General features: G+C 52.3%; 1 gene segment (V, D, J or C); it reads right to left on the bottom strand.

The window, feature by feature from the left end:
- Positions 1–410: 410 nt before the first annotated feature.
- LOC120380771 lies at positions 411–10,706 on the bottom strand. The segment is given in 3 exon segments: positions 411–719; positions 10,057–10,166; positions 10,619–10,706. Coding segments are annotated over 3 exon segments (462 nt in total).
- Positions 10,707–17,253: the final 6,547 nt, after the last annotated feature.

Below are 17,253 nucleotides of genomic sequence, written 5' to 3'. Positions count from 1 at the left end.
TGCCTGGGACATGGCAGATCCAGTTCTCTTCTCCCCTCCCCCCGTACCCCAGCCTGATGTGGGAGCAGAGATTTGAGCCCATATCTTCCACTGTCAAGGGGAGGGTGACATTTGGGGTACAGACACCCCCAGCACATCCCATTCTCTTTTAGACAAAATGAGTGTTAATTTAGTCATGGTGGAACAGCATGAACAGGAGAGATTGAAAGACCCCTCTCCAAAATACCCCATAGCCTGGTGCTTAGGCCATTCTCCCGGGACTGTTTTGCTGCTGTGACAAATGACTGTGTCACAGGAGCCCAATTCATATTTGAGAAGTGACTTAGGAGACAGGAGAAAAAATTACTGACAATGAGGTGTAAACAAATTAGGAGCCTAAGAAGTTTTGGGAGGAATTACCCCCTGTGTGTTTACATGGGCAAACGCTCTCTGGGGTGACTAAAGGCTCCAGTGTTCTCCGGAGACCTGGGTTCTCTCACTGGGGGTTTTTGAATGGCTGTAGCTGTGGTTTGTGTCACTGTGTCCCTAGCACAGTAATACGTGGCCGTGTCCTCGGTTCTCAGGCTGCCCAGCTGCAGATAGGCCGTGCTTATGGAGGTGTCCCTGGTGATGGTGAATCGCCCCTGGAAGGCCTGGGCATAGCCAGTTTCACCATCGCTAGGATTAATATACCCGATCCACTCCAGTGCTTTCCCGGGAGCCTGCCGCACCCAGCTAATGTAATAGCTGGTAAAGGTGTAGCCGGAGGTTTTACATGTCACCTTCGCAGACTCTCCAGGCTTCTTGATTTCTGCCCCAGACTGGGTCAGCTGGATCTGGGAGCTGACTCCTGTCAATAAAAAAACAATAAAAATCCAATTAATTCCATTGTTTTCCTCCTCTTCCCAGGTGTATCCAAATCCTTCTGTTGCCTTCCTCACAGCAGTTTCTGATCTTCTAATTAATTTATTTGCACCACCCTCCTGTGAAGTAGGGAAGTACCGTTATCCCCACGTTTAAGGGGTTTTGACACCTACTTCCCATTAAATCTTAAGGAAATTTGGGTATCCAAATCCACTAGGTGGCTTTAAAATTCCACACTGTGATTTTTTCAGTTAGGATTTTGAATCTAGAATCCCATTGCTACGTCTTTGCCTTAAAACCATCTTCCCTGCCCTAGCCCAGCCGTCTTAACCAGACACCTGTGGGTTCATCCACTCACCTGAGAAAGCTGCCAAAAAGAAGAACCCCAGACAGATCATTTTCATTCTCCACAACAACCTGGTGGGCTGCAAAGCAGGAACCCCCTCGTGTGCTGGCAGCTCTTCGGTGAGGGTTGCCTGCTCTCCTTTATCACTCAGTTTTCCTACTTCATTTGCATGTGGGTGTTGCTAAGTCATTTGACTAAACCTCAGCTTCGTCCACCTTCACAAATAAATGACCTCAGAGTTTAGAGGGACACAATCATGGAGGATACTAGAGCATGTTAATGCAATTTGGTCCTCCATCCAGGAAAGCACTATAGCCATTTTGACATCAGGGGGATGTCACTATGAGCTTAAAGTTACTGGTAAACTGGTGTGTTAAGGTGCCTAATTTTGGGAATGAAAAGGTAATATCCAGTGGATCTGGAACTGAAATAACTTAGAAGCAGCAAAGAATCCTGTGGCATCTTATAGACTAACAGACGTTTTGCAGCATGAGCTTTCATGGGTGAATATCCACTTCTTCTGATGCAAGAATACCCACTTCTTGCATCCGAAGAAGTGGGTATTCACCCACGAAAGCTCATGCTGCAAAACATCTGTTAGTCTATAAGGTGCCACAGGATTCTTTGCTGCTTCTACAGAACCAGACTAACACGGCTACCCCTCTGATACTTGAAATAACATAGAATTATAAAAGTATAAACACTAGTGCTTCTCAGTGGTGAAATACATATGAGAGCTGTGATTTCCCAAACCTCCGAGGAGCACTGGGTACTCCCCCCTTTCAAATCAGCAGGAATTTTTTGTGGGCAAACCCCCACTTTGAACATTCCAGTCTTTTGTGCTGGGGACAGTAATTCCTTGTGTTTGTTCCCGGGTTCAGTCTTTGGGAAGAAATGCTTCATAATCGAACATGACACTTTGCTGCCCCCATGTGGGTCTGATAAACAGAGAAAATATTTCCCCTTTTTCTTCCTTTAGTCCATCCGTTTGCCTAGTCACAAGAAATTTCTCTCCAAAGCACCTTTCACTGCTATTATCTGGAAGCTTGCTGCACTAGGAAGGATGGGTGTGAAGTCAATGAGAAGGTTTGATAGGGACAGTCCATTAGCAGGTGTTATGATGTTATAGGTATGTGTTGTCCATAAACCGGAGGTGAGACTAGATGCTTGTAATGTCCTGACCCGGCCCTCCAAAGTAAGGAGTCCTGTTGGATGTAGTAAGTATGTAGGAATGTCTGTGCGCGTCCTACCAATTCACCGAAAAACAAAGGAATGTTAAGCATTACCAAGAATGCCAACTTGGCTTGTAGTTGGCCACTTAGGCTAAGAATTTCAAAGACACCAAAGTGATCTGAAATTGCAAAATGTGCATCTAACTCAGTGGTTCTCAAACTGTGTTTTGGGACCCCAAAGTGGGTTGCCAGGGCTGGCGTTAGGCTTCCTGGTGCCCAGGGCCAAATCCCAGGGCTGAAGCAGCAGCCCAATCCCCACCCCCCGGGGCCGAAGCTGGAGCCCGAGCCCCACTACCTTGGGTGGCAGGGGTCAGATTTCGGCTTTAGCTCTGAGTGGCAGGGCTCAGATTACAGGCCCCCTGCCCAGGGCTGAAGACCTCAGGCTCCGGCTTTGTGCCCCGCCCCCATGCCCAGTGCGGCTGGGCTCCGGTAGGCTCAGGCTTTGGTCCCATTTCCTGGGTCATGTAGTCATTTTTGTTGTCAGAAGGGGGTCCCGGTGCAATGAAGTTTGTGAACACCTGATAAGTCTTGGAAAAATCTCATTCTTAATTGTGAGCAAGTGGCAGCCTTTCCGGAGGCTTTGCAAGAAAGTTTTAGGGACTCCCCTGATTTTTTGAGTCCACCATCAGACTCCTCTAGCATCACATCACACCGGACACCTGTGAACACTAAACATACCGGTAACGTGCCCATTGCATAGTACAATATAGAATGTAACTGTTTATTGATGTAACTCCAGGGAACAGGAACTCACCTGAGAGAGCAGAGAGCAAGAGAAGAGATCTCCATGGGGAGAGCATGATGGCGAATGGAGAGAACTAGACTTAGGGGCTGCAGAAAGGGCTGTAGTTCGGAAAGTGCCTCTAGGCACCTTGGCTTTAAACAGGTGGCTTCCTCCCTGAATTTGCCTCATGGCTTGTTTGAGGTGTACAAAGAGCAACTGGATGGGCTTGTGGTTAAAGCACTAGACGTAGGGTTGGTCTATACATATATTTGTTTTCCTGCGAGTGTTTGTTTAATTCACACCTTTACCAACTAAAGCTTGAAATAGAACAGCTGGGCTAAAGCAACCCACAGAGAGTCTGGCACGTCAACCTCAAAGGTTTAACAGCGGTGTAGTGATTTTGGTGAAAGTTGATTGGAAAAAGTATAAATTGCAGTGAGAAATCACTTGGGATCAGACGGGCTGAGAGTCTCAAACTGGTAAAATCCTCTGGCCTGCTATGCGGAAGCTCAGACTAGGCTCTTAAGACTCTGACTCTAAGAAAGCGACCCAGAAGGGTTACAAACACTGATTTCTTTTGTTGTTGTTTTAGTGCAATCTGGACACCTAAATCTGAGGTCTTCTGCCAGTCCCAGCCTTTCTATATTGGGACTGGCTATTAAATAGATAGGTGCCTAGGTGCTCTTAACATCCTGCTAAGTACCTAACTTCTATTGAAATCTATGGGAGTCAGGCACCCAGCTGATTCTGAAAATCCCATGAACGGCTGATCTGATTCTTTGGGAACCTGAATACCATTAGGCCTAGATTTCTGAAGGTGTTCAGGCATAGCTGTGCTCAGCCTTGAAATGCCTAATTGATTTAGGAGTCTGAATCCCATCTTCCAATACCGAGATACCGGGTAAAACCTGGGCCCTAGTGCAGCTGTTTTCCACCTGTAAAAAGGAGAGAATGATACTTCTCCCCATCGCAGGGTTTCGTGGCTAGGAGGATAAATTCGTGTTTGAGGTGCTGCAGTGCTGGGTTGATGAGGTTTGTGAAACTATTCAGCGAAAAAGTGAATTCAGCCCTTAAGAGAGAGCTCCGAATGGTGGATTTCCACCTGTTGTGTCACTGATAGAAAAAGGACATACCAGTACAATGGAGTCCTGAGCGGGGGCATGGCCCAACAAGAAGAGGCGTGGCCTCACCCGGAAGAGGCGTGGCCTTTCAATATTTAAATGCCCTGGGGCTCCGGCTGTGGCTGGGAGCCCCGAGGCCTTTAAATCACCCCGGAGCTACCAGCTACAGAGGCGGCTGGGAGCTCAGGGGCAAATTAAAGGGCCCAGGGCTCCAGCCACCACAGAGCTCTGGGCCCTTTAAATCACTGCGGGAGCCCTGCCGCCGCTACCCCGGGGCGGCAGTGCTCCGGCGACGCTTTAAAGGGCCCGGAGCTCCCCGCAGCGGCTGGAGCCCTCGGCCCTTTAAATCAGCTCTTGCTGGTACGCCGTATCGGACCATACCGGCTTACTTTCACCTCTGGTTTCGGGCTAATATTGTTTGTGTTACAGTAGAATCATAGAATCATAGAATCTCAGGGTTGGAAGGGACCTCAGGAGGTATCTAGTCCAACCCCCTGCTCAAAGCAGGACCAAACCCAACTAAATCATCCCAGCCAGGGCTTTGTCAAGCCTGACCTTAAAAACCTCTAAGGAAGGAGATTCCACCACCTCCCTAAGTAACCCATTCCAGTGCTTCACCACCCTACTAGTGAAAAAGTTTCTCTTAATATCCAACCTAAACCTCCCCCACTGCAACTTGAGATCATTACTCCTTGTTCTGTCATCTGCTACCACTGAGAACAGTCTAGATCCATCCTCTTTGGAACCCCCTTTCAGGTAGTTGAAAGCAGCTATCAAATCCTCCCTCATTCTTCTCTTCTGCAGACTAAACAATCCCAGTTCCCTCAGCCTCTCCTCATAAGTCATGTGCTCCAGCCCCCTAATAATTTTTGTTGCCCTCCGCTGGACTCTTTCCAATTTTTCCACATCCTTCTTGTAGTGTGGGGCCCAAAACTGGACACAGTACTCCAGATGAGGCCTTACCAATGTCAAATAGAGAGGAATGATCACATCCCTCGATCTGCTGGCAATGCCCCTACTTATACAGCCCAAAATGCTGTTAGCCTTCTTGGCAACAAGGGGAAACTGCTGACTCTTATCCAGCTTCTCAGCCACTGTAACCCCTAGGTTCTTTTCTGCAGAACTGCTGCCTAGCCACTCAGTCCCTAGTCTGTAGCAGTGAATGGGATTCTTCCGTCCTAAGTGCAGGACTCTGCACTTGTCCTTGTTGAACCTCATCATATTTCTTTTGGCCCAATCCTCTAATTTGTCTAGGTCCCTCTGTATCCTATCCCTACCCTCCAGCGTATCAACCACTCCTCCCAGTTTAGTGTAATCTGCAAACTTGCTAAGGGTGCAGTCCACACCATCCCCCAGATCATTAATCAGTAGCACTAAGAGGAACCCAGTGAGTTTAAGGCCTCGTGCCTGTGAGACCGTCCTTTGCAAAAAGATCTCTACAATGTAAGGCTGAATTTTTTTTTGGAGCTTCTTAAGGGATTTGTTTGACAAGATTAATAAGAATTGAGAATCCAGATCATTTACTGGAGTTTGAAAACCCCACCCCAGGTAATGAAAGGGGGGCAGGGAGAAATAGAGACACAGCTGATGGCAGGGACTTGCCCAGCAACAGGGGAGTGACACAGCCGGGAAAAAATCCCTGTCTCCTGACTCCCAACCCAGGCACCCAGCCGCTAGTGCGCACAGCAGAATTCAAAGAGCCGACTGCTTTATAATGCAGTGAGAGTTCAATTTCTATCATTTGGATTTTCTCGTGTGTTGGGGGTGGGTGGGGGATGGTGTTCCACAGACTCTTTAATATTCATTCAAAACAAAGAATTTAGAATTCAGACTTTCCTTGTCCCGTGGTGTTCTCGTTTGACACACAAGCACAGGATCCTGGGAAATGACCCATCCTTTTTCTCTTGCACCTAGAGCACTGATAGCCAGAGCTTTTCTAAAGCTTTAGTCAGCACAGCTCCAGGATGTCCCTCTGGGTATTGGCTTTGGTGTCTCCACTGAGCCCACCTCTGCACAGTGATACAAATCCAGACAGAAATATGCAGCTGCACAAACTGCTTGTAACTCTTGTGCAATCTTCCTCTTTCCCTTCCTGCGTCAGCGTCTCAATGTGGAACCAGGAAATTGCTTGGGGCATGTTTCCGCCAGGCTGTAAGGTAGAAATGTTTCATTCCGGACTCTCGTTTGGTTGTTTTGTGTAGGACCTTCCCACCCCCCCCCCCATCCCACCCCACTCAATCAGGGATCAGGAACCCATGGCCCTAGCCACTGCACAAACACAGAGCAGGAATACATACAGGACCTTCTACGTCCCTGTGGCAGGGTGGATCCCTGCTCCTGGTCTGAAGGGGTTTAAAAGTGGCCTGGCAGGACTTGATAGCTGCTGCTCTCAAAGCTGGGCTGATTGGGGAAGTAGCCGCAGCTGGGCCACACCCCAATCAGGCCACAGCTGGCCCCTATAAAAGGCTGTGAGCCGGGAGCCCAGACAGTCTCTCTCTCTTTCTAGAGGGAGATGGGCCTGGCTGCACGGAGCTAGACAAGGTACCTAGGGTGAAGCAGGGCTGGGGAAAGGCAGAGGAGCTGGGGAAGCTCCAGCCTAGAAAGCCCCAGGCTGCGGCCTAGCATAGGGCAAAAGGTACTGGGGGGGGTGCAGGGGGCAACCTAGGGGTAGGCCAAGGCAGCAGGTCCAAACCCCCTTTGCCGATGATGAGTGCTGGCTACTGCAGTCTGCCCCAGCGAACGGGGGCTAGATAGAGACTGGGCAGTAGCCACTACTGAGGTGAAGTGGGGATAGTAGGGTGGGGGTTCCCCTGGGAAGGGGAAACCCGGTTAAAGGGGCACTGGGGTCCTGGGAGGGACACGGGGGCCAGGAGAAGACAGGGGGATCACCGCCTGCAGAGGGCGCTCCAAACGCTGGAAAGAGCTAATTCCCCAGAGTCACCAGCAGGAGGCGCCACAGGGGTGAGTCTGACTCCTTACAGTCCCCCGTCCAGTCTCTAGCCCAAGGTTCAGCAACCTTTCAGAAGTGCTGTGCCGAGTCTTCATTTATTCACTCTAATTTTAAGGTTTCGTGTGCCAGTCATACATTTTAATGTTTTTAGAAGGTCTCTTTCTATAAGTCTATAATATAGAACTAAACAATTGTTGTATGTAAAGTAAATAAGGTTTTTAAAATGTTTAAGAAGCTTCATTTAAAATGAAATTAAAATGTAGATCTCCCCGGACTGGTGGCCAGGACCTGGGCAATGCGAGTGCCACTGAAACCAGCTCGTGTGCCGCCTTCGGCACCGTGCCATAGGCTGCCTACCCGCGCTCTAGCCAGTGAATCAAAAGATGTGTGATGTTGCACCCCATAAGGCTTTATGGAAATATGCTTATGAATGTATATGTGACATAACTGGAATATGTCTTATGCTACATATGCCATGTAACATATCTCTGTAAAAGTTATGATATACTGAATCTATTCCTCCTATTTGCATGCATGTGTCCTTGTTGTATTTGAAGTTATGAATATTGGCTGTGTACTGGTTTCATTTTAAGTAGCCTTAGTAAGGCATTTGGGCAGCTTCTTTGGAAAAGAATTTGCAAGTTAAGTGCCCAATCAAGAAACAATTAATGGACAATGCATCTTGGAAAAACTCCAATACACATAAGAAGTCAACCTGAGGACGTTCAGGGGAGCATGTGAACTATGGCTGCTACCTGTATATTCTGACTCATGCATGGACATGTGCCTTGCCCATGTGACTCCAAAACTCCATCTTAGAGCTGGGATTCTACACAGCGGGAGGGAGAGGTCTCCACCCATAAGAGAAAGTCTGTTTAACCCCTGGGAGACCCCTCCATTTTGTCTTCAGCTGGCTCAAGAGAGAGCCTCTCCACCCCACCCCACCCCTGGGATACCTGAAAGAAACTGGAACAAGGACAGTAACCACAGGGGGTGTGAGTGATTGCTGGACCCAGACTAGAAGGAGTCTAGTGTGTAAAAGGAAGCTCACTGGAACACCTCTGAGTGTGAGGTTTTATCTATTCAGTTTATTTACTGTGTTGGACATAGACTTGCGTGAGCTATTTATTTTGCTTGGTAACTCACTTTGTTCTGTCTGTTACTACCTGGAACCACTTAACTCCTAATTTCTGTATTTAATAAATAAAAAGTGATTTTATTAATTAACCCAGAGTCTCTATTAATATGGGGGGTGGGGGAAAAACAGCCGTGCATCAGTGTTATAGAGGGCAAACAATGTATGAGTTTACCCTGTATAAGCTTTATACAGGGTAAAATGGATTTATTTGGGGTTTGGACCCCCTTGGGAGCTGGGCATCTGAGTGTTAAAGACAAGAACACGTCTGTAAGCTGCTTTCAATTGAGGCTGCAGCTGTTAGGGGCCGTGGTTCAGAGCTGGGTCTGGGTTTGCAGCAGGCTAGCGGGTCTGGCTCAAACCAGGCAGGGCACTGAAGTCCCAAGCTGCCGGGGCAGGAAAGCAGGGGCAGAAGTCGTCTCAACACATCAGCTGGAAGTTCCCAAGGGGTTTTCTGTGATCCAGCCCGTCACAAGATGTATTTTTTGTTGCATTGTAGTATTTAGCTCCTAGATAATGGTTTTCTTCTGGAGAATACAAAATCTTTGACAAAGAGAGTACAAAGAGCGAACTGATATTAATATCCATTGCTAAGAGTGTAGCCATCCAAATCTAGGCAGATTTCAAAATCGCAGCTTTATTTTTCCTTCACACACTCAAAACATCAGTACTGGCACATTCTTCTGGGATGTCCTACTTGAGACCTCTTAACAGGGGCTGGACTTGCCGATGGCACATGCCTGGCTCCCTTGATAAATCTGTCCCTTTTAGGGTGTCTCAGCTTGAGCAACCAAAAACAGAGGCAGCCAAAATCCTCCTGAAGTATCCAAATTCTCTTTGAGAAGGGAAGCCCCAGCCTGTGAGCCCAGAGTCAGTGTGATTGTTCTCGGGGCTGCCTCTCTGCACTGGGACACCATACAGTGACCAATGACCTGGTTTTCTTTTCAGCACCCCCTCCTCCCCCACTCTACCCTCCCCCACTCTGCACTACCTGGGTACCGCCCTTCCCCCGGGGCTCTCTCCTCCCACACACGGAGTTAAAGGAGCCTGTGTGTGGTGGGTCCTTCGGCTCCTCCTCTCACTCCCAGCGAGGGTCGCTAACAGGTTCCGATAGCCAGGGCTCCCTTCCCTCCCGGAGCTGGGGGTGAAGGCAGGGGGACAACGCCCTGGAAACGGGTCCAATCCTGTGGCAGACACACGTTTCCTGCAGCTTCTTCCTGGCACACCCAGCGTCTCCAAGGGCTGGGATGGTTCTGGCCCCCTTCTCCTCCAGTTAAATCTGACTGTGTCCCGGGAACAGAGTCATATCTTGAAAAGTGATTTAGGCACTTAAGGTTCTAAATCCCATTAGCTTTCACTGACCCTAAGTCACTTGGGGATAATTACCCAGAGTCTGTTCAGAGGGGTAACCATTCCCCGGGGTGGCTGAGGGCTGCAGTGTTAGCAGGAGACCTGGGTTCTCTCACTGGGGTTTTTGAATGGCTGTAGCTGTGGTTTGTGTCACTGTGTCCCTAGCACAGTAATACGTGGCCGTGTCCTCGGTTCTCAGGCTGCCCAGCTGCAGATAGGCCGTGCTTATGGAGGTGTCTCTGGTGATGGTGAATCGCCCCTGGAAGGCCTGGGCATAGCCAGTGTCACCACTACTGGGGGCGATATATCCGATCCACTCCAGTCCTTTCCCGGGAGCCTGCCGCACCCAGTTAATGTAATAGCTGGTAAAGGTGTAGCCGGAGGTTTTACATGTCACCTTCGCAGACTCTCCAGGCTTCTTGATTTCTGCCCCAGACTGGGTCAGCTGGATCTGGGAGCTGACACCTGAAAATGAGTAACAATAACGAAGAAAAATATGATTAATTTCTCTCTTTTTTCCCTTTTCTTCCCAGATTTATCTTTCTATTGCTCCCCCCACCGTAGAATTCTCTGAGCTCCTTATGTACTTATGAATTTATCCCCACAATACCCTACCATATAGGGATGTGCTGTTATCCCCATTTTACCAATAGGAAACTGAGTCACATGGAGATTCAGCCTGGGATTTTCCAAATGCCTAAGGGATTTCAACACCTAGCTCCCAGTAGAACCAACAGGAATTTAGCACCCAGATCCCTTAGGTAACTTTTCACATTAAATTACTGATTTCAAGACACGTTAAAGAAACAGGATTCAAACACAGAAGACTGGGACTCAATAATTCTATCTAAGCCATAAAACCATCCGACGCTCCACCTGCTGTCCGAGCTAGCTGCTTGTACGTTTACGCCACTTACCCGAGAAGGCTGCCAAAAGGACAAGGAACCCCAGACATGTCATTTTAATTCTACCCAACCACCTTGTGGGGTGCAACAACCGTAAACTGTCTGGCTGCCCGGCAGATTTCCAGTGAGGATCAGTCACTCTCCTTTATCATGACGTTTTTCTGCTTCATTTGCATGTGGTCATTGCTAAAGCATTTGAATAAACCGCAGCTGTACTGACCTTGGCAAATAAATGACCTCAGAACCCAGAGTGACAGACTGATGGGGCCATTGCAATGGAATTCATGCCCCAGTTCAGGAAAGCAGGAAACATGCTGTTAACAATGGGATTTCGGTGTGAGTTTAGAGATAAACAGGAAGCTGGAATGTGACGATACAGGAGATTGGGTTACTAGAATGAAATAACCCAGGGTATGAAAAAATATGCACTAACCGAAGCTATGAACACGAGAACTGTACTGTGGTGAAATGTGCAGGTGAGCTGTGATCTCCAGAACCCCCTAGGAGTGCTGGGTTCTCACTTAACAATGTTTTCACAGGTCTGGTTTGTGACTCAATCCTGGCTTTGAAAATCCCGGCCTTATGTACCAGAGGAGAAAATCCTCAGGAGTGTTTTCGGTTTTACTTTTTATGAAATATTACTGCCCATTTTTACGCACAACATTTTGCTGCCATGGACAGGGCTGAAGCAAGGATGTTTCACGCCCTAGGTGAAACTTCCATCTTGCGCCCTAGCCCCTGCCCTGAAGCGCCCCCCTGCAGCAGCTCCCCCCTCCACCCTGAAGCGTCCCCCCTGCAGCAGCTCCCCACCCTCCGCCCTCAGATACCCCCCACAGCTCACCCCTGCTCCACCTCCACCCTGAGCACGCTGTCACTACTTCACTTCTCCCGCCTCCCAGGCTTGCGGCGCATAAGCTGGTCACCTAAGTGGTTTAGAACGAGTGACTGAAAGAAGTGCTGTTCAGTTTGCTCTGTATGTACAGACGTCTTGCTCTGGTCTGTCTGAATTAACAGACAAAGAAACAATTACAAGCACAGCCAGCAATGAGAAATTGCCTAGCAGCTGGCCAGGTATGGGAATTTCAAAGCCAATTAATGGAGCTGGAAACTCAAATGGTGCATTTAACTCCCTTAGGGAGCGTGGAAATCTTATTCTTAATGTTAGCCAGTGAAAACTTCTCTCTGTGCTGCACCTGGGAATTTGTCTGGCTGTGGATGGATTTTGTCTCATTTTGTCTCTAGCTCAGTAATACAGGGCAGTGTCGTCAATCTGCTCATTTGCAAACAGAGCAGGGTGTCGGGATTCTCCCTGGAGATGGTGAATCCCCTTTGACTGAGTCTGCGTCCTACGTTTCACTTGTATCCTACTTGATGTCAGATAAAATAACCACTGCAGCCCATTCCCCGGAGCCTGAGGAACCCATGTCATCCAGTAGCTGCTGAAAGTGAACCCAGAGTCTTTGCAGGAGTCTCCTGGTGTAATGGAGTAGGAAGCACAGACTGTCTGTGTGGGGGAGGGGAGAGCCAGAGGTTTAGGTGAAGATGCAGGAATTCAAACGGTGAGCTGAGCTGGGCCTGGGGGAGGGGAGGTGACACCTCTGGCCAGGGGAGACAAAGGAAGGAGGCGGAGGAGAGAGGAGGGGCCGGAGAGGACTGGGAGACGGGAGTGGGCTGAAGAAGAGAGGGGAGCAGGGAGACCGAGCTCTGATCTCCGGGGGGGGGAGGGTTGTGAGGCCCCCAAGATGGAGCTAACCGGGGAGATCCAGTTATCTGTGCCTGCAAGACCTGTGTTGGACTGTGTTCCTGTCATCTAAATAAACCTTCTGCTTTACTGGCTGGCTGAGAGGCCTGGTGAATCGCAGGGAGCCAGGGGGTGCAGGGCCTGGTTCCCCCACACTCCGTGACAACTGGTGGCAGAGGTGGGATCGACTGCACCCCGCGGACGGCGCTTCCTGCAGTAAGTGACTGGGGAGCAGTAAAACGAAGCGGCGATTAACCCTTGGGCGAGTGTGGCCAGAGAGCAGGACTTTGCAGTAACAGGGTCCCCCGAGGGATCACAGCGAGCGATCCCAGGGGCGGAGGAGTCTGCAGCTCGACCCTGGCAAAGAAGTGGTGACCTCAAGGCCTGGCACACTAGGGGTCCCCCTGGAACCCGTGGGGAGCGGCGAGCACCCCGGCCTGCGAGCGGCCAGCAGGAAGATGTATGCCACGCAGCGCAAGTGTGAGCTGGTGGAGCAGTGCAAGCAGAGGGGGCTGCGCTGTGGGAAGCTCACCAAGGCCCAGCTGATTGCCCGGCTGGAGGAGAGAGATCGCAGGAATGAACCGGTCCCTGTCTCTGAGGGAAGCAGCCGGGCAGATGCAGCGCAGGCACCAGTGTCTGGACCCGCTGGGAGTGGTCAGCCGGCCGCTGAGGGATCCTCGAGACCCCCCACCCCTAGGCCTAGGGGGAGGGGGAGGAGGAGCCCAGCTACCGAGGGCACCGTGACCCCCCCGGCCAGCAGAGGATCGTCCCGGCGACGCTCGGCCTCCGTGGAGCACAGGCGGCTGGACTTGGAGAGAGAGATCAAACTGAAAGAGATGGAGGAGCGTAAGGAACAGAGGGCATATGAGGAAAGACAACGCTAGCGTGAGCTGGAGGAGAAGCAGAAGCAACGCGAATTCGAGGAAAGGGAGAAGCAACGCGAATTCGAGGAGAGGGAGAAGGAGAAGCAGCGCAACCATGAGCTGGCCATGGCCCAGCTGAAAAGCAGGGAGGCCCCGGCTGTGGTGAGTGAGGGGGGGCCCAAGCCTACAAAGAGCTTCGATAAGAACTTCCTGGCTCGGCGTAAGGAGGGGGAGGACATAGACACCTTCCTGACGGCCTTTGAGAATGTCTGCGAGCTGCACCAGGTTGACCCCGCAGACAGGATCCGGTGCCTCACCCCCTTACTGGACCCCACCGCCGTGGAGGTGTACAGCCAAATGAGAGGGGCGGAGGCGAGAGACTACAACCTGTTCAAAGAGGCCCTGCTCCGCGAGTTTGGGCTGACCCCGGAGATGTACCGGAAGAGGTTCCGGAGTCAACGTAAGACCCGGGAGGGCACATACCTGCAACTGGTCAACCGGGCGCAGGGATATGCCCGCAAGTGGATGGCTGGGGCTCAAACCAGAGAGGACCTGCTTGACCTAGTCATACTGGAGCACCTGTATGATCAGTGCCCAGCTGACCTGAAGCAGTGGCTGATGGACCGGAAGCCGGAGAACCCGCAGCATGCAGGCCAGCTGGCTGACCAATACATGGACAGTCGGGCAGGGGATAATAGGGAGGCGTCTCGAAGTAGCAGGTCTGCCTCGACAGAGAGAGAGAGTCACCATGGGACCTCCCAGAAGGAGCCGAGGGAGGGCCCCCACCAAAGGGAAACATCTGGCATCAGGTCCAGCCATCCCCCTCGAGGGGAACCACGAGACATGGGCTGCTATCAGTGTGGCCAACCGGGCCATGTACGGGCCCAGTGCCCCAAGCTCCGGGACAAACTGAGCAGACCAACCCCACACTGGGTCAACTTGGTAGAGACCCAGCCGGATGAGGGGCAGCGTTCGCACAAAAGGGGGGCGGGCCGCGTACCCCCTGCGAAGGAGGGAGGGGGGCCCCGGGTTGACCCCTCCGAGGGGCTGGATGCTCCCAGCCCTGAGTTTGGGGTTTACAGGGTGGGCACGGGACTACCCCTCCGGAGCGAGTGCCTTGTTCCCCTGGAGGTAGACGGGAAGGAGGCCACTGGGTACTGGGACACGGGCGCAGAGGTGACGCTGGCCCGGCCGGAGGTGATGGGCTCAGATCGGATGGTGCCCAACACCTACCTGAACCTGAGGGGTGTGATCGGGATCCCATTCAGGGTGCCTGTAGCGAGGGTGCACCTAAAGTGGGGGGACAAGGAGGGCCTCAAGGACGTGGGGGTGCACCCACATTTGCCCACAGAGGTGTTAATGGGGGGGGACCTCGAGGACTGGCCAAGTAACACCCAGGGTACCCTGGCCGTGAACCGTAGTCAGAGTCGACGCAGGGCTCTGCACCCTGACCCCGGGGAAAGTACTCTGGCCGAGACACCGGACCCTGACCCGGTAGGGAGGGAACGCCCAGGGACACGGCCCAGAGAGGCTGTGGGCCCAGACCCAGCCGGTGAGAGAGAGCAGATCCCCGCCCCTGCCCCAGCGGCTGAGTACCAGGCCGCGGTGCGGGAAGACCCCTCCTTGCGGAGGATAAGGAACCTGGCCAACCTCGGGGGGGGGGGGGACAGACCATGGGACGAGGTGGCCGGAAAAGGTTCCTGTGGGAGAAGGGGCTCCTGTATCGAGAATGGGCTCCCCCAGGGAAGATGGAGTCAGGGGGGATCAGGAGGCAGCTGGTGGTACCCCAGGAGTATCGCCACCAGCTGCTGTGCCAGGCCCACGACATTCCCCCCTCAGGGCACCCGGGAGCCTGGCGTACCCAGCAGCGGCTGCTGCAGAACTATTACTGGCCTGGGGTCTTTGCCCATGTCCGGCAGCACTGCCGCTCCTGTGACCCCTGCCAGAGGGGGAGGAAGGCCCGGGACAGGGGGAAGATGGCTGTAAGACCCTTGCCCCGCCCCGAGGAGCCTGTCCAGAGGGGGGCCAGGGTCAGAAGGGGGGCTCTGAATCACAGCCCCCCAGACTGGAATGTGGGGAGAAGGCCCCAGCCCAGCGTGCACCCCAGGGGTACTGGAGTGGGGAGAGGGCACGGGCGGCACAAGGTTGTAGGTGGGTCCAAACTTCCCCAGGTCACTGGCTGGAGTGACCCCGCTCAGTTCAGTCTCGGAGGGGGGAGAGGTGTGATGGAGTAGGAAGCACAGACTGTCTGTGTGGGGGAGGGGAGAGCCAGAGGTTTAGGTGAAGATGCAGGAATTCAAAAGGTGAGCTGAGCTGGGCCTGGGGGAGGGGAGGTGACACCTCTGGCCAGGGGAGACAAAGGAAGGAGGCGGAGGAGAGAGGAGGGGCCGGAGAGGACTGGGAGACGGGAGTGGGCTGAAGAAGAGAGGGGAGCAGGGAGACCGAGCTCTGATCTCCGGGGGGGGGGGGGGCTGTGAGGCCCCCCAGATGGAGCTAACCGGGGAGATCCGGTTATCTGTGCCTGCAAGACCTGTGTTGGACTGTGTTCCTGTCGTCTAAATAAACCTTCTGCTTTACTGGCTGGCTGAGAGGCCTGGTGAATCGCAGGAGCCAGGGGGTGCAGGGCCTGGTTCCCCCACACTCCGTGACACCTGGTTTTTGAGTCCTTCACCAGCCCTACATCGCATTAGACATCTGCAAACACCCAACATGCAAGTAATGCAACCAAGGCATCCGTACAATAAATACATTGTAACTCTGTTTCTGGAAATATTTTGCTGGAAGAAGAACACGCCCGAGGGCGCTAGGAGGAAAAGAAGAAATCCAGAGCAGTTGCTCCTGGTAATGGTGATGAATGAAGAGAAATAGATTCGGGGCTGCAGAAAGGGGGAGGTAGTTTGGAAAGTGTGTGTAGGAGCTCAGGCTTCAAACAGAAGCCTGGATTTGCAGGATTTTGTTTCAAGCACACAAAGAGGGACTAGATGGGCTTGTGGTTAAAGCTCTGGAGCCAGGGCTGGCTGGCTCACAAACACAGTGAAATAACGACATCCTCTGTTGAATTCACACCTCCCAAAAGTGCAGTAAGATTGAAGCTGGACACACTTTGAATTGGGAATGCGGGATCCATACTGAAATCATAAAGGTTTAAAATCAGTGTAGGGGTTTGGGTGAAAGTTTCTGTTGCGATGTGAGTTTCAATCAGTCCCATGCTTCTAAATCACTTAGGAACATGGGATAAATCAGTTGGAAATCCCAGTAAGAGCCTATCAGCCTCTTTAGGCATTAGATCCATAAAGAGAAGTTAGGATGAGGCCTGGAGTTCCGAACTTTAAGACCCTGCCACCCAGTGCAATCTCACCCCCTGGGTTAGGCACCTCCACCTGCCTGGCCCATGGACAGGGGCAGCTCTAGCCATTTCGCCGCCCCAAGCACGGTGGCACGTCATGGGGGGTGCTCTGCCGGTCGCCGGTCCCATGGCTCCGGTGGACCTCCCACAGACGTGCCTGCAGATGCTCCACCGGAGCCACGGGAGCAGCGGACCCTCCACAGGCACATCTGCGGGAGGTCCACCGGAGCTGCCTGCCGCCCTCCTGGCGACCGGCAGAGCGCCCCCCGCGGCATGACCCAAGCACGCGCTTGGCGTGCTGGGGCCTGGAGCCGCCCTTGCCCATGGAGGGGATCTAGGCAGAGATGCTGGAGGAAGGTCTAGTTAGTGTGGGACAGGCTGTGATCAGAAAGCAGAGCTATGGGAGTGGGGTGAACTCCTGTGGTGGGGCCCTCGTGAGGGAAGGAGCCCTGAGGTAGCGATTGTGAGGACCAGGGATTGAGCTAGAAGCAGGACCAGCTCCAGGCACCAGCCGAGCAAGCTGGTGTTTGGGGCGGCAGATTCCAAGGGGCGGCTTCTGCCCAATCCTTTTTTTTTTTTGCGCTTTGCCGCTTCCGCTGCCCCTGCAGGTTTTTTTCTTTTTGGTTTGCTGCTCCTGCCGCCCTGTAGGGAGGCAGCAGCTCAGAGGAGGGGAGCGCTCTGCTGGGAGCGGTGCCAG

The sequence above is a fragment of the Mauremys reevesii genome, linkage group 13 (assembly GCF_016161935.1).
Source record: "Mauremys reevesii isolate NIE-2019 linkage group 13, ASM1616193v1, whole genome shotgun sequence".
Classification (NCBI taxonomy): Eukaryota; Metazoa; Chordata; order Testudines; family Geoemydidae; genus Mauremys; species Mauremys reevesii.
Note: the sequence above shows the minus strand (reverse complement) of the source record. Positions and strands in the feature narration are given on the sequence as shown.